At 36.8% G+C, this 22,504-nt stretch overlaps 1 protein-coding gene across 4 annotated transcripts in view; it reads right to left on the reverse strand.

Moving 5' to 3' along the window:
* Nucleotides 1-3,039: 3,039 nt before the first annotated feature.
* CEP126 (centrosomal protein 126) overlaps nucleotides 3,040-22,504 on the reverse strand; it is a 75,040-nt gene continuing 55,575 nt past the window's right edge. The window contains exons 8-11 of one of the 4 annotated variants that reach the window (XM_028157009.2): nucleotides 20,622-20,697; nucleotides 16,516-16,725; nucleotides 10,739-10,803; nucleotides 3,040-3,152 (exon numbers count right to left, since the gene is read on the reverse strand). In XM_028157009.2, the coding sequence (XP_028012810.2) occupies nucleotides 3,090-3,152; nucleotides 10,739-10,803; nucleotides 16,516-16,725; nucleotides 20,622-20,697 (414 nt within the window). In that variant the 3' untranslated portion in view covers nucleotides 3,040-3,089. Of the gene's footprint in view, nucleotides 3,153-10,738; nucleotides 10,804-16,515; nucleotides 16,726-18,921; nucleotides 18,932-20,621; nucleotides 20,698-21,320; nucleotides 21,546-22,504 lie in introns of those variants that run through there. The other 3 variants (XM_028157010.2, XM_054725480.1, XR_008557987.1) reach the window with 3 other exon arrangements.

The raw sequence follows: 22,504 nt of genomic DNA on the forward strand, positions 1-22,504 counted from the left end.
TTCAAGCTATACACTTCTCTCATTTAGGTTACCACAAAAGCTCTTTAATTGATCCCACTTCTTAAATACTTGCCACCTCCTTCCCTCCCCTAAGTGTATTCTCTAGACGCCAGAGTGATCCTTTTAAGAGAATCACATCCCTCCCTTACTCTAAATCAGGGGACATCTGGCCTGAGGGCTGTATACTAGTAAGGCCTGTGAAATCATTTGGTCTGGCCCTGCCGAGGCATTAGGGGTGAGTTAATGAAATGTTTGACCAAATATAGCAGGCTCATTTTTAATTGGTAATTTTGTATGGCCCTCAAATTATGTTATAAATATTCAAATGGCCTTTGGCAGAAAAAAATTTTCCCCACCCCTGCTCTAAACCCTGCAAAGGATTCATTCATATTACTTCAAAACAGCTCCTATGGTTTATAAGCTGTACATGATCCTGCTTGTGGCTATTTCTATAACCTCATTCCCACTAATTTTGCCTTGCTCCCTGCTCTCTAGCCACACTAGCTTTTCTATTTATTTTTTTAAAAAAGAATTTTAAATTTTAAATAGATTTTTAGAAAGAGAAGAAGGGAGGAGAGAGAGAAACATCGATGTGAGAGCAAAACATCAATTGGCTGCCTCCTTCATGTATTCTACCGGGGATGGAGCCCACAACCTGGACATGTGCCCTGACCGGGAATTGAACTGGCAACCTTTCGGTGCATGGGATGATGCCCAACCTACTGAGCCACACCAACCAGGCAGCCTTTCTATTTCTTAAACATAGTAAACATGCTCCTGTATAAGGTCCTTTGGACTTGTTCACTCTGTGTAGAATACTATTCTTCCACTGTCATCAAGGTTAGTTTTCTTACTTCACTAAGATATTTGATCAAATGTCACCTTCTCAGAGACCTTCTCTGACACTGTATCTCTCTATGTAAAATAGTACAGTCATCACTCTCTGTCGCCTTACCATTCTCTGGTTTTCATTCACTATACTTTATTTATTTAAATATACTTTTTGATGATTTCAGAGAGGAAGGGAGAGGGAGAGAGAGACAGAAACATCAGCAATGAGAGAGAATCATTGATTGGCTTCCTCCTGCACACCCTACTTAGGGATTGAGCCCGCAACCTGGGCATATACCCTGACCGGGAATCCAACCATGACCTCCTGGTTCATAAATCAACACTCAACCACTGAGCCATGCTGGTTAGGCTCATTCAGTATACTTTATAACTATTTGATGGTATATTCTTTTTTGATGGTATATTCTTATGTTTTAAAATCTGTATACCCAGATTTAAGCGCCATGATGGCAAATACTTTTATCTTTCATTGTATCCATAGCACATAGAGCAGTATCTAGCACATAATAGGGACTAGATAATTGAACAAATGAACTTTTTCCTTTATTCATTATTTTGATCTGCCACTATGTACCCTATTTTAATTCCGAAGGGCACAGAAATGAATGACAATCTCTACCTTCCAGGAGCCTTTCATTTAAAAGAACAGACTTATACACACACACACACAGAATTATGATTCAGCGTACAAAGGATGTAATTATAGAGAGGAGGTAGTAGAGAGGATTATTAGAAAAAAATAGAAAAGTTCAACCTGAGCAGAATTTAAAGTAATAAATAACAGTTTATCAGGCCCGTATAGGAAGGATGAGAGGGAAGGCATTCCAAGCTAAGGGTTTAGTGTATGTGCAGGCAGAGGCATGAAATAGCAGATGGCATTTGGGAACTGTAAAGACTTTGGTAACTGGACTGAGTGATGTGGTGGGAAAGGTGGGAAAGATGGTGCCAAGTAAGCAATGTGGACTCAGAATGTGAAGAACCTTAGATGTTATGATAAGGAATACACATTTCCTCCAGTCACTGAACGGGAAGCTCTGAAAACCTTTAAGAGGAGATTGATAAAACAGATTTTCACTCGGGCCATATTGCTCACATGTTAGAAATGCCAAAGTTAAGAAATTCAGCTTGGAAAAGTCTAGATTAGAGTCTGAAGTAGAAATAGTTGAGGGGAAATAAAAGGCTATATGAGACTGACATAATTCTATACATCTTTTTTAGTAATTCTATAACTTTTGTCTTTGTATCTATACTTTAAAAAACAACCTTCTAGATCCAGAGACATAGAAGCATGGAACAGACTGTCAAATCTCAGAGGGAAGGGGTGGGTGGGTGGGAAGAGCTTGTATGCATATTTGCATAACCCATGGACACTGACAATAGGGTGGTGAAGGCCTGGGGTGGGGGTAGGGGTGGGGCAGAGGCAGGCTAGAAGAAGTCAATCGGGGGAAAAAAGGGGACATATGTAATACTTTCAACAATAAAGATTAAAAACAATTTTGTGGCAAAAACCCCCACATAAAAACCAAAACCAAAAACCCAAAACAAACAAAAAAACCCACAACCTTCTAATGTAACTGGTTTCCCCAATAGACATTTCTCCTGGGAAAATAACATATTGATTAGGCAATTCAAGTAATCCAGTGGGGACTGCAGTTGATGTTTTATGTTTACCATTTACCCTGTGAGCCCTGCTAGCGAAGTCAGTTCTTTAGACACCAATCAAAATTAAAATGATAACTAATTTCTGACATGCAGAATTGAGAACAAGACCCCTTGGTAACATCTCCAAAGGATGGAGATCCTTCAAAGTCCTAAACAAATAGTTTTACTACTAATGACAAATATTATTAATCATAAACTTCGTATACCACTGTACACAAATTTAATAGGATTTATTGGAAATTTCAGAAAAACAAAGCTTTGCAACTGTAGCTAATAATTTGAATAACAAATTAGCCTTCATTTTCTTTTTAAATATAATGAATTTATTTCCAGTGCATGCTCATTAAAAATAATAAATATTTCCATTCATTAAAAATGTATTATCAATAAAAATACATAATAAAGTATAATTTGTAGCAAAAATGTAAACTAGTTAATTTATTTCTATTACCCATGTTATACTTTACCTTTATTTTATGGTTATAGTGTTTTAATCATTAACAAAATACATAAATAAATGATATATTTACAGATTTTAAAAAATGATTCCATTTAATAGTTACTGGTATATTTCATCAGTATTTTCTGTGCAATCTGGATCCAATGTTGGGGGACAGACTGGTCCTTGGCTGTATGTTCTGTAACATAATTTCAGAATATTCTTTTACTGTTGTATTATGGACTTTACAGTGGATCTCCTTATAGATTACAGATTTTAATAAGGTTAAATTCATAATTAAAACTCTCAAATGCTACATATGCATTAATCTCAACATAGAATACCACCTTATGTAAGACATCTGACTAATTACAATAATTCATAATCTTCACTCTTTGCTATTGGTAATAGTTGTTTAAGAGGTTTTTAAAATCATAATCTGATGTGTAAATGTTTAAAATTTAATAATTTTATTTTCTACAGGAAGCACTTGTAACTCATATAGTACCTTAGAAGTAGTTTAACAACATGCATTGGGCTAAAGAAGTTGCTTGGAAAGGTAATTGTTCAAAATTCATTAAATTTATTTTATTTAAAAAAGTAAGTAAAATATTCCAAATGAAAATTCTGCTAATAAGATTCATAGTTTTTACACTGAAAAGTCATGGCAGGTGTCCTGAGGATGCCCCGCAGTAACTCTATTATACTACATTGTTTGCATATTATCTCTATTAGAATATTAGCTACTTGAGAACAGGAAATGTTTTCCTCTTCCTAGTCCCAGTCCTAGCAGAGTGCCCGGCACATGGCAACATTTAGGCAATATCTATTCAATGAAGAGACCAATATGATAACTTAAAAAAAAAAATCATGCTGCTATGGTTGCCAAAAGGACAGGACAAAGTAATTTTGGACAGGACAAAGCTTGGGCTGAATAAGCTTTTCTAGAAGGGATGACACTAAAGTCAATTCTCAAAGAGTAAGAGAAAGGCTTTTACGAGAGCAATCCCTGTGAGGCAGTGGGAGCAGCATGGGCCCTGGAAGCGTGCAGAGAGTTCTGGGATCAGCCTGTACTCAGCAGTGTGCAAGTTCTGAGCTGAGAAGCAAATGGAGGTGAGAGTGGAAAGGTCTTCAATGCAGTTCTCCCGAGTTTTGTCTTTTTGGTAATGGGTAACCACTGAGGTTAGGTTTTAATCAGGAGAGTGATATGTTCATGTTTTAAAAAGAATTATTCTGGTAGTAAATGGGTGTAAGATGTACTGGAGAGAGCAAACCTGGAGGCTGTTGAAATGGTCCAGATGAGACATGATGAATTCTCAAACTAAGATACTATGAGTAAGAGTGGAGAGGAGTGAATGGATTTGAGATGCACTTAGTGTTATTAGAAGATTTACTGTCTAGGGCTATAAGAGAATGAGAAGCTTGGATGAGACTTCTAATTTTTATCTGGGAAATTTGGTGAATGATGGCATCATTAATTGAAATAAGAAATAAACTGATGAACAAAATAGATTCAGAGACATAGAAGCATGGAACAGACTGATGGATTTTGGAGGGAAGCCAGGGGTGGGTGTGGAGAGATTAACGGGAACTTATATGCATATATGCACACAGCCCATGGAAAACAGACAATAGTGCGGTGAAGGCCTGGGAGGGATGGGTGCAAAGTGGAGGGGGTCAATGGAAAAAAAAAGGGAGGGGACACACCTGTAATAGTTTCAACCATAAAGATAAATAAATAATTATAAAAAGTAGAACATAGTTTGGGGGGGTGGAGAGGCAGTGAGGGGAAAGTGTAAATCCTGGCTCTGCTATTGAACAGCTCTAAGATTTGAGGACATTATTTGATGTCCCTAGTTTAGAAGATTAAACAACAGAATATGTGTGACAACATTTGGCACAGTACTTTTCTTTTTTAAATATGTTTTTATTGATTTCAGAGAAAGGAAGGAAGAGGGAAGAGAGATAGAAATATCAACGATAAGAGAGGATCTTCGACTGGCTGCCTCCTACAAACCCCCTATTGGGGATTGAGCCTGCAACCTGGGCATTTGCCCTGACCGGGAATTGAACTGTGATCTCCTGGTTCATGGGTTGATGCTCAATCACTGAGCCACACTAACCGGGCAGCACAGTACATTTCTGTGGTAGGAATCCAGTGCTTTTCTGTGGTAGGAATCCAGTACTTTTCTGTGGTAGGAATTCTTGCTAAGCTGAGAAATTTAGTTCCTGAATTAACTACATAATACACTGTAAATTGTAAAGCTAGACGTCCTATATAATAAAAGCCTAATATGCTAAGTGTCCAACCATTCGTTCAACCCAGGCGTCCTCAAACTACGGCCCGCGGGCCACATGCAGGTGTTTTTGCCGTTTTGTTTTTTTACTTCAAAATAAAATATGTGCAGTGTGCATAGGAATTTGTTCATAGTTTTTTTTTAAACTATAGTCTGGCTCTCCAACGGTCTGAGGGACAGTGAACTGGCCCCCTGTTTAAAAAGTTTGAGGACCCCTGGTTCAACCGTTCGACCAGTCTCTATGACACACACTGACCACCAGAGGGCAGATGCTTAGCTTGCTGCTGGGGTCCGGCCAATTGGGACTGGGTGAGATGTGCCAGGCATGCCCTGGAGCCCTCTTGTGGTCCCTCCCCAGCCCTGATGGTGCACCAGTGGGGTCCCTCAGCCGGGCCTGCACCCTCTTGCAATCCGGGACAACTCAGGGGATGTCAGAGAGCTGGTTTTGGCCTGATCCCTGCAGGCCAGGCTGAGGGACCCCACCAGTGCACAAATCCATGCACCGGGCCTCTAGTATATTATATGACACATGTTAGAATTTAAAAACAAAATGTTTCTAAGTTCATATGGATATGAAAACATTGGAGCTGGATGTAAAAGAAAATAAAAACGTTAATAAAAAACTTACCTGCAACATCTCCAAAACAATAAATACTCCCAGATAGATATTTCTGCTATTGTATGGAGAGACGGAAATCTTTTTCTAGGGAACATCCCTATTGAAAAACTAGGCTAAACCACAATTGTCCTGGTAAATACAATATAGTTTTGGTGATCTCTTTTGTCATACATACAGAAAGTTTAAAATTAAAATTATATATTGCCTTTTGAGAACTTACATATTAAATAATTTTACGTATTGAAATGCAATGGGATCCAGGAACAAATTTTGAGAGCTTTTAAAAGACAAAAGTATATCTAAAGCCCATTTAGTTTATTTCCGGGAAAGGGGGGGGGGCACTAAGTGCCAATATATCCTTGCCTTAAATATAACTAAAAAGTTTGGACATATGTTTTCTGAACTTAAAGTAAATTACAAGCAGCTAAACAGAAGAATTGAAGGCAAGATAGAGGTACAGGTAATCCCAGGTGATAAAAAGAAAACAAAAAAGCTATACAAATATAAACTTTGAAACTATATATTCGTCATAAATGTTAATCTGAGTCTAATAATGAGAAAACAATCAGACAAATCCAGATGATGGGGTATTCAACAAGACAACTGGTTTGGTCTACAAAAGTGTCACTGTGCATGAAATATGAAAAAGACTTTTCTAGGTTAAGAGACATGACAATCAAATGCAATGTATAATCCTGGGTTGGATCCTGAGTTAGAGAAGTAAAATAGCTACAGAAGCCATTACTTTTCTGACAACTAAGGAGCTTTAAATATGGAGTGTGTATCAGAAAATACTGTGTCAATATTAAATTTCTTGGGTGTGATGATGGTATTGTGGTTATCTATCTAGAGGGAAAGTATCATTAGGTCTGTAATTTACTTTCAAACAGTTCATTATGTTTGTATGAGTGTGTATGTTTCTCCTGTTGTATTATATTTTATTCTTTTATTTTCTTTTCTATTCTTCCACCCATCCATCATCCATCCATCTATCAGATAAAGCAAGTGTGGCAAAATGTCGACAATAACCAAATAAAAATATCGCAAAAAAAGGGCAAACAAGAATAAAATGTTAAAATCCCCCTGTAGAATATGGCAAATGAATTTTGATGACAGCGGGGGACAGGGTAATTTTAATGTTGGCTGTTTAAACAAGCACTTAATAATTCTGTGATTTTATACTATTTTTCCTGAAAATAAATAGAAGGTTTCTGACTTATGTTAGTGATGTCAGAATAAGGAAGACTAACATGTTTGGAGATAAAGAGACTGAATAAAGCTAATGGTTACCACATGTCATAAAGAATGAAAAAAGATGAAAAACAAAAATTATTTCAAGTCTACTCCTGGTCCCTAATCCCCACCATTAACTTTTCAGTTATTTGTCATATACCCTAGCAATATAATAACACAGTATATCCATGTGTTCAGTAGAGTAATTTGCTGATTAGGTAACTTTCTCTTCCTATTGAGTATTTACAATTCATGACCAGGTAGTTGTCTGTGGTTAGTATACTGTTTTCAAGTTGAGCTGAGGTATATAGAAGAGTGATCTCAGTCACTGCAGGTCTTACCTCACTAAAGTGAGGTAAGAACCATAAATGCACTAAGATACAGAAAATTGTCACAGTTAAAATTCAGACACAGAAAAACTATCACTGCAAAAATTACTTAAATTGCTGAATTGATAGAAATGAAAATTTGGTAAAAAAATCCAAATTAGCATGTAAAAAGTAACTATGAAAAATAATATACCAGGAGTCAAAGTAACCATTGCAAATGAGTTGTGTCTAAAAATTACAGCATCGTAAATGCCACACCAGAAAGACCATTTCTAAGAAACATGTGCCCAGTGGTTAAATGAGCTTCAGGAGGCAGGGTAGTCTTTTCTACTTCCTATTATTCACCACTGCAACTCAGAGCATGCAGAAATCTGAAACGCAGGTAAGAAATGTATAACTTCATGTAAAAGTAAATAAGAAATGAAGTATACTGCATAATCTTATTTTTTCCTGTCAAGATTTCAGAATTGAGGGTACATAACGGAAAAACAATTGAACAAACATGCAATTAATTCTCTAACAAAACATTTCTTTGTTGAAGACCTAAATTGAGGATGTGCCTTTTATAAACCTGAATGTCTCCTATCACTTCTAGGCAGACATGATTTCTTCCTCCTGTTATTCCCTAAGACTATGCAGCACAGTCTTAGCTTACCTTGTATTATTTCCCTGGATATACTGTCCATGTGTGTCTTTCTCCTTTAGACTGAAAATACCTGAATCGCTGTTTTTCATATCTCTATCTCTATCTCTCTGTCTATCTATCTATCTATCTATCTATCTATCTATCTATCTATCCATCTATCTATCCATCTATCTATCTATCTATCTATCTATCTATCTATCTATCTATCTATCTATCTATATCTTTACCAGGATCCAATGCCAAGGCAAAAACAAAATTCAAAGCAGTAAGGTCTAGTTTTGTTTTTTTTTTTTTTTATTATTATTATTATTTTTTAATGAATCTTTATTGTTCAGATTACAATTGTTTCTCCTTTTTCCCCACATATCTCCCCACCACCCAGTTCCCACCCCCCCTCTGCCCTTACCTCCCCCCCCCGCTGTCCTTATCCCTAGGTGTATGATTTTTGTCCAGTCTCTTCCCGTACTCCCCCCACAGACACCCCGTTCCCCCTGAGAATTATCAATCCACTCCCATTCTATGCCTGATTCTATTAAGTTCACCAGTTTATTCTGTTCCTCAGATTTTTAATTCCCTTGACTTTTAGATTCACTTGTTGATAGATATGTATTTGTTGTTCATAATTTTTATCTTTCTTCTTCTTCTTTTTCCTCTTTTTAAAGAATACCTTTCAGCATTTCATATAATGCTGGTTTGGTGGTGATGAACTCCTTTAGCTTTTTCTTATCTGTGAAGCTCTTTATCTGCCCTTCAATTCTGAATGATAACTTTGCTGGGTAGAGTAGTCTTGGTTGTAGGTTCCTGCTATTCATCACTTTGAATATTTCTTGCCACTCCCGTCTGGCCTGCATGGTTTCTGTTGAGAAATTAGCTGATAATCGTATGGGAGCTCCCTTGTAGGTAACTAACTGTTTTTCTCTTGCTGCTTGTAAGATTCTCTCTTTGTCTTTTGCTCTTGGCATTTTAATTATGATGTGTCTTGGTGTGGTCCTCTTTGGATTCCTTTTGTTTGGGGTTCTGTGCGCTTCCTGGACTTGTAAGTCTATTTCTTTCATCAGGTGGGGGAAGTTTTCGTTCATTATTTCTTCAAATAGGTTTTCAGCATCTTGCTCTCTCTCTTCTTCTGGTACCCCCACAATTCTGATGTTGGTTCGCTTGAAGTTGTCCCAGAGGCTTCTTACACTATCTTCAACTTTCTGAATTCTCTTCTCTTCATGCTTCTCTGGAGGAGTGTCCTTGGCCTCTTTGTATTCCAAATCTTTGAGTTGATTCTTGCAATCCTCTAGTCTGCTTTTGGGTCTCTGTATAATATTTTTTATCTCAGTCAGTGTATGTTTCATTTCTAGTTGGTCCTCATTGAATTTATCGGCCTTTTCCATGAAATTCTTGAAAAACCTTATAACCGTGGTTTTGAACTCTATGTCCAGTCGCTTGTTCTCCTCCATTTCTTTGGTTTGTGATCTGTTTCCTTGCCTTCTCATATTCTCTGCTTCCCTGAGTTGGTAGGGTAGTTTTGTGTACAAGGTGTCCTATTGGTTCAACGGGTCAGCCTCCCAGTTACCTGAGGTGGACACTCTTGGTGTACCCTTGTGTACTGTGTGTCCCCCAGCAGGAGCTACAGCAAGGGCTAGTTTTCTCCTCCTTTGCTTGGGCGGTTTTGGAGCAGTCTGACTGGAGCTGCAGTTAATTTGGTTGCGCTGCCCCAGAACAGGCCATTTATATGCAAAAGCCGCTGTGTGGAGCCTGGGCGGGTTTGTAGAATGTGCGGGGCGGGGTCTCAGGGCTGGGTGGGGTCTCAGGGCGTCACTAGGCTGGGGCGTGGCCAACGGCGATGGCTGCCGTCAGCCGTCTCTGCCTTTCCACTTTTCCAAGTCCCTGCGCCCTGCGCTCCAGCGCAGTAAACAATGATTGCTGGGCGCACCTCTGCGAAAAAGTCACTCTCACTTTCCGACCCGATGGCCGAGAGTCCAGCTTCTCCCCGTAGGTGCCTGGGTCCCCCGAGTGTCCCCAGAAACTGGATTTCAGAGTGATCGGGAGCTTGTCTCCCTGCGGGTTGAAGAAAAGCCGCGCACCCAGCCGCCCGCCGCCGGCCCGATTCGCGTGCCTCCGTACCTCAGCTTTTTAGCGATTGTGCTTCTTTCTCTTCTTAGTTGTAAATCTTCCACTCAGCCAGCTTTCCCGTGGTTCTGGGTGGTAGACATTTTTGTCTTTTAGTTGTATTTTTGAAATTGTTGTGTGAGGCAGCAGATTAGTTGTTTAACTATGCCGCCATCTTGGTTCCTCCCCACGAGAGAAGGTCTAGTTTTGAACTCTGAAGACATGGAAAGGACATGGGCAATGATGGGATCATTGCCAATAAAATTTCTTAACAATTTTCCAATTAGGCTACATATCTAAAATTATTAGAAAACTAGCACACTGATACCTGTTTCTGTTCTTATGACTGATGAAACACTCTGGATATAAACATATTTACAGTTTTTTTTTAAATAAGAGGATATTTGCTTGATTCTAAGAGAACGTCTTATAATTGAAAGTTGATTGAGGAGAAAAACTCCCTAAAAACTAATCTCAAAAATTAATATCAATACAGGATTCTTATATATACAATCATGAAGTTTCATAAAAAGGAAAAAAACCCCACCTTCTTAAAATACTTACCAGAAATGGCATTATTTGTAAGGTATTTTTAATGGATGGATTTTTGCAAATGGTTGCTTGTACATCTGAAATAATTATAATAATACAAAATATAATTGCTATGTTTATTGAAAGAGAATGACTAAATCAAATACTAAATTAAATTCTGACATAACAAAATATTCAACATTGAGTAAGAGACTTTTTTCTTTTGTTCCCAGAAGTAGTCTTTAGACTTATATTAGAGTAGGGAATAGAATTTGATTAAAAATAATATGTAAAACTTATGTTGATAAAATGGAATTTCTAGTATTTTGACTATTCTATAACAATCTTATTCAAATGCTAGGTTTTCTTCATTTTTTTCATTTTATTCTTTAAAAAAACACACCAAAGAAATGAATTTCATTCTTGGAACATCTTAGAAAAGAGATGTTTATTTAGCTATAGAGGCACAAAAAAGTTTAACTCTTGCCTTTTCAATATTTAGGCCTCTGTCTATACAATAGCAAGGGTCTGGGCAAAAGAAAGAAAATTTCAGGCAGAATCTTTTGCAGGAAGCATTTAAATATATGGAAATATATAATAGGAAAAAACTCCTACATAAAAACTGACTTGAGGGTTTTTTACCTTTTTCTGCATAATTTTGCATTTTAAAGTTACAGCTTTAGTTCTATATTGCTTTTGTGTTGTAGCACCAATTTATTAATATACTTTAAATATTTAATTTTAGAATTAACAGAGTATATAGTACATGCACATTTTAATGAATACTATAGCTAATGTCTGTGTAACCACCTAGATTAATAAAATTGAACAATATCCCTTCTATAGTGCCCTGTGGATTGCACTCCTTTCCCTTGCTCACACAGAGGTAACCTAGTACTCTGACTTCCTTTATAGTTTTAACACATCTGTATACATCCACCAAAGAATATTGTTTAGTTTTGCCCGTTTCTGAACTTCATATAAATTAAATTGGACTGTCTTTATTCTCTTGTGATTTTCCTTAAAATTATATATTACCTAGATTCATCTATGATGATATTTATAGATGTAGTTTGTTCATTTTTCTTGCTGACTGGTATTCCCAGAACATTTAAAATTTTCAGTTTGGCTTTGATGGTCTCTATATACTTAACAAGTCTCCTGATGTACATGTGCAGGGTTCTATCTAGGATATGCATGTAGAAGTGAAATTGCTGGTTGTAGGGTATGTTCACGTTCAATTTATTAAGTGGTGGCAAAACATTTCCCAAACAGGTGCCCCAGTTTACACTTAAACCAGCATTACATGTGAGCTCCAATTGTTTGCATCTTTACCAACACTTAGCAATCCCAGGCTTTTAAATTTAGCTCTTTCTGATGAGGATATAACTATATCTCATTGTTTTAATTTGCATTTCCCTATTTCTAATGAAGGTAAATATCTATAAATGTTTATTGTCATTTGCATTTCCTTTGTTGTGAAATTCCTCTTCAAGTCTTTTTCCTCCTATTTAAAAAATATTTTTATGGATTTCAGAGAGGAAGGGAGAGGGAGAGAGATAGAAACATTAATGATGAGAAAGACTCATTGACTGGCTCCTCATGTACACCCCCCACTGGGGACTGAGCCCACAACCCAGGTATGTGCTCTGACTGGGACTTTGAACTATGATCTCCTGGTTCAGAGGTCGATGCTCAACCACTGAGCCATGTTGGCCAGGCTCTCCTATTTTTTGAGTTGTCTTTTATTTTTATTGAGTTATAATTCTTTACATATTTTGAATGAGTCCTTTATTGTATGTATTATAGTTTCTCTTATTTGTAAACTGTCTTTACATTCTTTTTTTTTTTTAAATATATTTTATTGAGTTTTTACAGAGAGGAAGAGAGAGCGATAGAGAGTTAGAAACATCGATGAGAGAGAAACATCGATGCACAACCCCTACTGGGGATGTGCCCGCAACCAAGGTACATGCCCTTGAACCCGGGACCTTTGAGTCTGCAGGCCGACGCTCTATCCACTGAGCCAAACCGGTTTTGGCTGTCTTTACATTCTTTTAATGACATTTGATATGAACAGAAGTTTGTGATTTTAATATAATCAAATTTATTTTCTCCTCTATGGATTATGTTCCTTTTGCTCTGTTTAAAAATTATTCCTTACCCTAAGGCTAGAAAATACTTATATTATCCCCTAAAAACTTTATATATTTTCTTTTACATTTAATCTTGGAACTTATTTTTATGTATGGTATTTGGTAGGGGTTCAATTTAATTTTCTATTTTGTATCCAATTATTTCAATATGGAGAGACAAACAGCTTGTCTCAAAATGACCCCATAAGTTCTTCAGAGCTAGGATCCAAAAACAGGATCCATGTGACAGTGGCTGTGCCTAAATCTAACTTCCTATGAAATCAGTAGCTCCTTCTCCCAGCAAACCGCTCCCCCCCCACCCACACACACAAACACAAACAAACAAACAAACCCAAAAAAACACAAACAAAAAGCAAAACTAAAAAAAGCTGCAATTTCTCACATTGGGATTCCAATAACATGTTTGTTAGACTAATTTCATTGTTCTACTGCTGTTAGATCATTTGCTCTTGATCCCCCCCTCCCTTTGTTTTCTTTCTGGGTGTTTCAGTTTGGAAAATTTCTATTGCTTTTCTTCAAATTCATTGATTCCTTCTTCAGCTATGTTGAGTCTATTGATTAGCCCATAGAAAATATTTTTCATTTGTTACAGTTTTTATTTATCACTTTTCTATTTAATTCTTTCTTCTAGTTTTCATCTCTCTGCTGATATTTTCCATCTGTTCATGCATGTTGTCTATCTGTCCCATAACTGTCCACTTTTTCCACTATAACCTGTTATTAGTCATAGTTATTTAAAACTAGTAGCTCTGCACATGAATCCATGCGCCAGTAGCTCTCTGCAGGGCCTGGCCGCTCAGTGCCCGCTGCCCAGAGGCTCTCCATGGCCCAGAGGCCCATCTGCGGCTGGGTGTGGAATGCTTGCCTCATCGCCATGCCAGGCCACTCACGCTGCCTGCTCTCAGTGGCCGCCCCCCCGGGACTGGGGGGCTCTGGTGGGGCTGAGAGGACTGAGCGCCGCCATCTTGTGGCTATGGGCGCCACCATCTTTGTGACAGAGTGATGATTAATTTGCACGTTACCCTTTTATTAGATAGGATTATCTGATAGTTTTAACTTCTGGGTCATCTCTGTCATAATCTGTTGACTGCTCTGTCCCTTGACAGTGTGTGTGTGTGTGTTTTTCCTCGTTTTTTTTTTTTTTTTTTTTTTGGTAGGTCTCATAATTTTTGATTAAATGCTGGACCTCATGTTTAGAATAGTAGATACTCAGGTAAATAGTTTTTACCCGAGTCAAAACTGGATATGGGCATGCATCTTCTGCTAGGTAATCATGTATATGTGTGTGTAGTTAATCACCTTAGGAACTGAGGTGTCTGCACAATATAAGGAGGTTTTTTCTGTGCTCTATGCTCTGCGCCTCTTTCTCAGACTTGCTGCCTCTGTTCCAGTATCATTGGCCTTTATTCTGTAGGAAAGAAGGTTCTGTATTGGGTTTCATCTTTTTCTACAGCAATGGCTGGTCCTCTCTTCCAGGCTGCACCACTGAGGAAGGATTTCTCTAACTTCCTGCTCTGCCCCCTCATTTTCTCATGAACACACCACACAGGCTCATGGAAAAAAATCTATAAGTGAGTGTAAACTCTTGTGTCTGTGACTCCCAGGGGTTTTATATTCTCACAATAGTTCACGTTTATCCTTTTGTAATTTGTTAAAAGTCTAAGCAGAATTCCTAATGTCTCCTATACTCTGCCACAGGTGAGCTAATAGTCATGTGCTGTGTCTCTTTGGAAATTCCTGTCTTTCCTTGGATGCCAGGCTACTTGTTTGTGCTGTGACTTCAGTTTTCTTTTTTCCTTCCTTCTTTCCTTCCTTCCTTCCTTCCTTCCTTCCTTCCTTCCTTCCTTCCTTCCTTCCTTCCTTCCTTCCTTCCTTCCTTCCTTCCTTCCTTCCTTCCTTCTTTGCTTTCCTTTCCTTTCCTTTCCTTTCCTTTCCTTTCCTTTCCTTTCCTTTCCTTTCCTTTCCTTTCCTTTCCTTTCCTTTCCTTTCCTTTCCTTTCCTTTCCTTTCCTTCCTTAAAAATGTTTTTTTTTATTTTATTGATTTCAGAGAAGGGAGAGGGAGAGAGATATAAACATCAATGATGAGAGAGAATCATTGATTGGCTGCCTCCTGCACACCCCAAACTGGGGATCAAACCTGCAACCCAGGCATCTGCCCTGACTGGTTTGGAATCAAACCATGACCTCCTGGTTCATAGGTCAACACTAAACCACTGAGCCACGCCAGCTGGGCTGTGACTTCAATTTTCTAATGCATTTAAAATAAGCTATACTGTTGTTGTTTATTTGCTTTTTCTTAGTCTTAGGGTGGGACTGACACATTATAGTTACATTTTAAGCAGAAGTGGAATACACACATAATACATACAGAAACATTTTTATATATGCCTTATGTAGGGAATGTATGTGTATATATTATGTTGGATTTTTTTCCCAGTGGTCCTCAACCATAGATGATTTTTGCTACCCAGGGAACATTTGTCAGGAGACACTTATCATGACTGGTGGTACTATATAGCATTCAGTGTGTAGAGAGGTCAGACATGTGGCTAAACATCTGACAATGCACAGGACAGCTCCTACAACAAAGAATTATCTTGCCCAAAATGTCAGTAGTGCCAAGATTGAGAGACCATGCTAAATACACTCACACATAAAATACTGTTATTATTGCTCATGTCTAAATATTTTGTAATTTCCACCCAGCCAGTGTGGCTCAGTGGTTGAGCATAGAGCTATGAACCAGGAAGTCATGTTTGAATTCCCAGTCAAGGCATATGTCCGGGTTGAGGGCTCAATCCCCAATAGGGGGCGAGCAGGAGGCAGCCAATCAACGATTCTCTCTCATCATTGATGTTTCTCTCTCTCCCTCTCCCTTCCTCTTTCTGAAATCAATAAAACTATATTTTAAAAAACACAGATATTTTGTAATTTCCATTATGGTAGTTTTTTCAGAACCATGGTTTATTTACAAATGTGTTTCTTAATGGTTATCATTTTGTTAATTCATGTTTAATTAAATTGGTGTCAGAGGATGTGCATAACTTCAATCCTTTGAAAAGTGTGAAGGCCTATTTTATGGTATAATATATGGTCCATTATTATTAATATTCTACATGTATTTTGATCAAGTTTTTTAATCATGTTTGATTCTTATATATCTATTTGATTTTTGGTCTATATCAATTACTAACAATGTAAAAAAAATCTCTCACAATGGCTAAATAATATTTTATATATTTTGAGGCTATGTTCTTAAATGCATACAAAGTGAAAATATGTATATATTTCTCCAGAACTACAACTTTTGACCATCACAAAGTTATTTTTTATGTGTACAGCCATGCTTTCTAGTCAAATTTGTTTGATAATAATACATCTAAACCAGTTTCCTTTGGTTAGAATTTATTTTGCACCTTTTTAAAGCTTTTCCATATCCTTATGTTTTAAATATCTTATTTATAAACAGGATATGAGTATGGTATAATAGTAGAGCATATTCTAATATATTTTTAATTGTTATTTACTTGATTTAAGAGGTGATAATCTGAATACATTTTGTATTTTTAATTCTTAAGCTAAATTAAATTTTAAATTAAAATAGTAAGTAGAAAATATAACCCTTCTTACAAAAGGTGTTCTTCCACACTTACAGAATAACCTTTCATTGAGACGATTAAGGGACTGCAGGATCTTCTGCTCTTCAGCTGATAGTGCACAGATGTCCAATTGCTGGGTCTTATTTAAAGCCAGATTTGGTTTCTGTAGCTGCTTGTTACTCATGACAGACAGAATGTCATCCTCAGCCACTGAAGATTTCACTAGGTTTTCAGCCATCAAAAACTCAGAAGTACTGTCTGAAACTAAAGAAACTTAACATTAACTACTCTTGGATCCCTATTTGTCTTTAGGATCAGCACTTATACATACTTAACTGACATGTCTATATGTATTCATTTCACTAACAAGAACCCAGTGAATCTTCTGTTCCTTTGCATTTTGTTTATCAGAACCCTCTATACCTAGCATTTCCCCATCCCTAACTAAAAAAAAAAAAAAAAAAGGATATCCAAATGATGGCATTGAGGTCATAACAATGCCTATAAAGTGTTACCTGAAGTAAAGAAAAAATACATTCTGTTAAAATTATTTTGTGTATTTTTGTCATTCATTGGTAGTACAAAGGGGAAATAAAGTAGACTGTCTTTGCAACAGCAATTAAGATGAGTTATAAATAAAAGAGTAAGAGAAAATAAACTTAAAGAAAGATTAGAAAATGAGATAATCAGCTGAACAGGACAACCTAGAAACAGATCAAATTAGTTATAAGAACTTAACACTTGATCAAAGATGAGATAAAAGAAAGATGACACAATAAGTTTGTTGTTTAAAAATAATCAACTTGGAGTTTCATTTCACATCATCCATTTAAACAAATTCCAAAGGAATTAAAGAATTAAATTTAATCTAAAGGAAAAACATTTTTTTCTAAATTTCTATATTGAAAAGGATTTTGAGCTAAAAAATAATGGAGAAATCACTAAAAAAGACTGAAAACATGTTTATTTAAGGCCAGTCTTCCCTAATAGACTTTAAATTTTTGAAGGGCAAGACTTTTGTATGTTTTGTTTATTATTGTATATCCAATATTTAGCTGCAGCTAGAAATTGGCTTTCATAATCATTTATTGCATGAAAAAAATAAAAATAAGACCTCTATATGTAATAATAAAACATAAGTGCAGGAGAAACCAAGATGGCGGCATAAAGTATACACCTGTATGTGCTGCTTCTCACAACCACACCAAAAATACAACTAAAAGATAAAATGACTATCACCCAGAACCACGGGAAAGCTGGCAGAGTAGAAGTTCTACAACTAGAAGGAAAGAAAGTATCTCATTGAGACTGTGTAAGAGGTGAAGAGGTGCAGAAAGACAGAGGTACAGAGGCATGCGTGAATTGGGCTGGAGACTGGGTGTGCTGTTTTTTCCAATTGGAAGGGAGATACAAGCTCCCGACTTCTCTGAACTCCAGTTTCCAGCGAGACTCTGGGGACCCAGACTCATACAGGGAGAAACTGGACTATCTGGCATTGGGTTGGAAAGTGAGGGTGGCTTTCTTGCAGAGGTGCTCGCAGGAATCATTGTTTACTGTGCTGGGGCGTGGGGCATGGGACGTGGAAAAGCGAAGATGCAGAGAGGGCTGACTGGCAGCCATTGCTGTTTGCCATGCCCTAGTGATTCCCTGAGACCCCGCCCCACCCAATTTTCAAACCTGCCTGAGGTGTGTGCAGTGGTTTTTGCATATGAATGGCCTGCCCTTTCTCAGCTTAACCTAACCAATTGCAGCTGGGTCAGACAGCTCTAAAACTTCCAAACCCCAAGCAAAGAGGAGAAATCTGCAGATCTCCCTATAGCTCCTGCTGGGTGGCCTCAGACAGTAGCTGACTTGTACCTCCTTGGAGATCCAAGAACCAGTGTACCTAGAGGTCAGTGTGAGATGACACCAGATTTCAACTCTTCACCTACATAAGTGACACACTCAAGAGGCCGACTCAGTGAGCACCAAAGCCCACTGAAGCAAGTCCTGCCCCATGAGGGTGTCTCCAGCACAGCAGTTCTTCCATTATAGACACAGCCGACCCTCACAGCCAATTGGCTTGGAGGTCAATTCCTCCCAGTGTACCAACAGCAATCAAGGCTTAACTACAACAAGACTGTGCACCCAGCCCCCAAAGGGGTGCACCAAGAGTGTCCACCTCAGGTGATTGGGGAGGCTGAGCCACTGGGCCCTATAGGTCACCTACCACACAAAGCCACTCCATCAAGGAAGCAGCAAAAATGCGGAGACAAAGAAACATGTCACGAATAAAAGAAATGGAGGAAAGCAAACTACTGGATATAGAGCTCAAAACCACAGTTCTAAAGGTTACTCAAGAATCTTCTAAAAACCACCAAGAAACTTAGTGAGATGTCTGAGGAACTTAATGAGACCTTCAAGGATCTTAATGAGAATGCCAAAAAAATGGAAAAGGACCAGTCAGAAATTAAGCATACACTGTCTGAAATAAAGAATAATATACAGAAATCCAACAGTAGACGAGAGGACCCCAAGAATCAAACCAAAGATTTGAAATATGAGGAAGCAAAAAACACCCAACCAGAAAAACAAAAAGAAAAATGAATAAAAAAATATGAAGATAGTATAAGGAGCCTCTGGGACAACTTCAAGCATACCAATATCCGAATTATGGGGGTTCCAGAGAAGAGAGAGAGCAAAATATTGAAAACCTATTAGAAGAAATAATGACAGTAAACTTTCCCTACCTGGTGAGAGAAATAAATTTACAAGTCTAGGAAGCGCAGAGAACCCCAAACAAAAGGAATCCAAGAGGACAACATCAAGACACATCATAATTAAAATGCCAAGGGCAAAAGACAAAGAGAGAGTCTTGAAAGCAGCAAGAGAAAAACAGTTAGCTACTTACAAGGGAGCACCCATATGACTGTCAGCTGATTTCTCAATAGAAGCTATGCAGGCCAGAAGGGAGTGATGAACAGTAAGAACCTACAACCAAGATTACTCTACCCAGCAAAGCTATCATTTAGAATTGAAGGTCAGATAAAGAGCTTCACAGATAAGAAAAAGCTAAAGGAGTTCATCACCATCAAACCAGGATTATATGAAATGTTGAAGGGTATTCTTCAGGGGAAGAAGAAGAAAAAGGTAAAGATAAAAATTATGAACAACAAAGTGACAACAAATACATATCTATCAACAAGTGAATCTAAAAATCAAGTGAATAAAAAATCTGATGAACAGAATAAACTGGTGAATATAATAGAATCAGGGGCATAGAAAGGGAATGGACTGACAATTCTCGGGGGGAAGGAGGCTTGAGGGGTGTGGGAAGAGATTGGACAAAATATCTTACACCTATGGATGAGGACAGTGGTGGGGGGTAAGGACATAGGGTAGGGGGAGAATCAGGAGGAGGGAGGCTATGGGGGGAAAAAAGAGGAATGTCTGTAATAATTTGACCAATAAAGATTTATTAAAAAAAACATAAGTGCAATAAAATACATATAATAAAGTAGTAAAAATATTTGCAATCAGTATAAGGATTAGAATCCTTGATATTTAAAGAATTTATAAAAGTTGGTAAGAAAATACAAAAACTCCAATATCCAGAGGGAAAAAGAATATAAAGAAACAATTCACCAAAAATAAATATACATACAAAAACAATTAAGTATATTCATAAACAATGTACAAATCAAAACCAACAAAACACCATATCTTTTCCTGTGATATAAGCAAATAATATAAGTGATATATCTCAAGTTAGTACATACCCCAAAATTGAATAATAATACACTCAGGAAAATACTTTAGTAACATATATATGAAAAGCCATAACAATACTTATATGCTTTGATCCAGAATTTATTTAATACAAACTTTTATTCAATAAATATTTATTAGGTGCCAATTACATGCCAATTACTATAATTTTAATTCTGAGAATCTAACTTATGAAAAGAATTGAAAAGTCAGAAAAAGACTTATGTAGAAAGATGTTCGGTACATTACAACTTAGAATAAAGAAAAAACTGGCAACAATCTAAATGAGCAGGGGGAGGAGAATTAAGTCCCAAGTGGTGCTTGAACACTCACATAGTATGTTAGTATTTGGGAAAATACATATAAGAAAAAAAATCCCCTGGTCAGGGGAAAATATTTAAGCTAAAACATACCTTCTTCAATATTAGAAGTATCCCTTGTAGCTTCTTTTGGCTCACTTGAACTTATTTTGACCCTTTGTCCAAAATTCTATAAAAATAGAATATTAAATCAACATAATTCTGTATTTAAATTTCATGATATATACATTGACTTTTAAAAAAGTGTTATTTGCAGTATATATTTCAGTTATCACTGTTCATGTAAATTGTATATATTTTCTTAAAGTATTAATGAAGAATTACTAAGACCTTTTTATAGTACCTAAATATTTTAAAAAATGTTTAATTTCAATTTTGAAAACTTTTCAGGTTGCAGTGTTGTCTTGGATATTTGGAAGGAAGAAGTAATTTGGGTGGTAATTTAAAATGCTAATTAAAGAAAAGTTAAAAACTACCTTAATGTTTATAATCTACTTGATTTATCATAGTACAGGTGAATCACTACTACCAGCCTAAAGCCTTGGATTATGGCTAATGACAAGGATAGGTTAAGTATTTTAGATGACAAAACTTAAAGCGGAAAGAGCTGCATAGAACCGGGAAATGGAAAATCTCAGAGCACTGGCCGTCAGTACACCTATTCAGCACTCCCAGGAATACCCACTCTCCTTCCCTGGATATACTCTACTTTGCTTCTTTACTCCTATTCCGTTCCACTTTAAGAAATGACTTTTTCACTGATAAAACTGCCCGACTATAGCCATACCTCACCTTTGATCGTTCTGTTCTGAAGAGTAGCCGATGCAGGTTTCCGCAACAGCCCTCCTTCAGTAGCTCTCAGAGCCTAGCCTCATCTTCATTATAGACTTGAGACACCCTGGACTGAGACCCTGGCACAAAGTGGTAATTGTGCTTTTTCTATCTTTCACTGATCTTTTAGATTCTCCACACAGGAGTGGTGGGCTGGGAAAAATCAGGGATGACAAAATACATTTCCTAACACAAGGTGACAGGAGTCAGTGCTATTGTAACTGAATTCCACACTTCAAGTAAAAACAAAATACACCCCCCCCCTCCACTCCCACAAAACCCCAAATCAAAGCAAAACAATAAAATTGAAAAATTAAATTTCAAACTTGATTTTGACTCGGACCTATATTCTAAAGCTAATTTCAGAACATGTGTAAAGTGGGTGTGTGAGTGAAGGTGGAAGTAAGGCTTCTGGAAAGAAGGACAAAAACAGAATTCTAAAGACTAATATAAAATGTAAAGGAGGAAGACAGAAGAACAGCATAAAACCAGAAAAATAAAGATGAATTTAGAGAGGGCACAAATAACAGCCATTTAAAATTTAGTTTGTGTTATTTTTTTTATAACAACTACATTTTAAATTTAAACTATATTAATAAAAATAAATACAAATTAAAAAATTTAGTTTATAGATTTTGAGATGTTTGATGTGAATAACATGGAAGTAAAAAAGGATTTAATATTTATAATCATGAAGTTAGGTTTATAATAAGTACTATGTTTGGTATTAAGCAGTAAGAATATATTCGTAATAGGACAACTTAATTTACTTAAATAAATGATTTTTTTGCTGATAAGATATATCATGGTTGATTGTTCTCCATATTAATAAATTTGTTCACATAAAAATCAATAGTTTCTACAACATAAAATAATAGGATCCTTAATCTATAACTTGAAATATAAATTCTTCATAAGGCACTATTCCAGTTTTATTAAAAAACATTAGAAGTGATATTTACAGTAGAAACTCCAAGTAAAATGCTATTCACTCACATATCTAGAATTTTTAATATTTTATATTCAATCTTTGGATCAAGTTAGACCCCTAGAAAATGTCATATCTAGGTCACATTTATTTAGCTCTCATAGAATTATCTTCACTAATTTTAAAATTAATAGTATTGTGCTTTTGACTTTTATTG

Source organism: Eptesicus fuscus, chromosome 13, assembly GCF_027574615.1.
Source record: "Eptesicus fuscus isolate TK198812 chromosome 13, DD_ASM_mEF_20220401, whole genome shotgun sequence".
Lineage (NCBI taxonomy): Eukaryota > Metazoa > Chordata > Mammalia > Chiroptera > Vespertilionidae > Eptesicus > Eptesicus fuscus.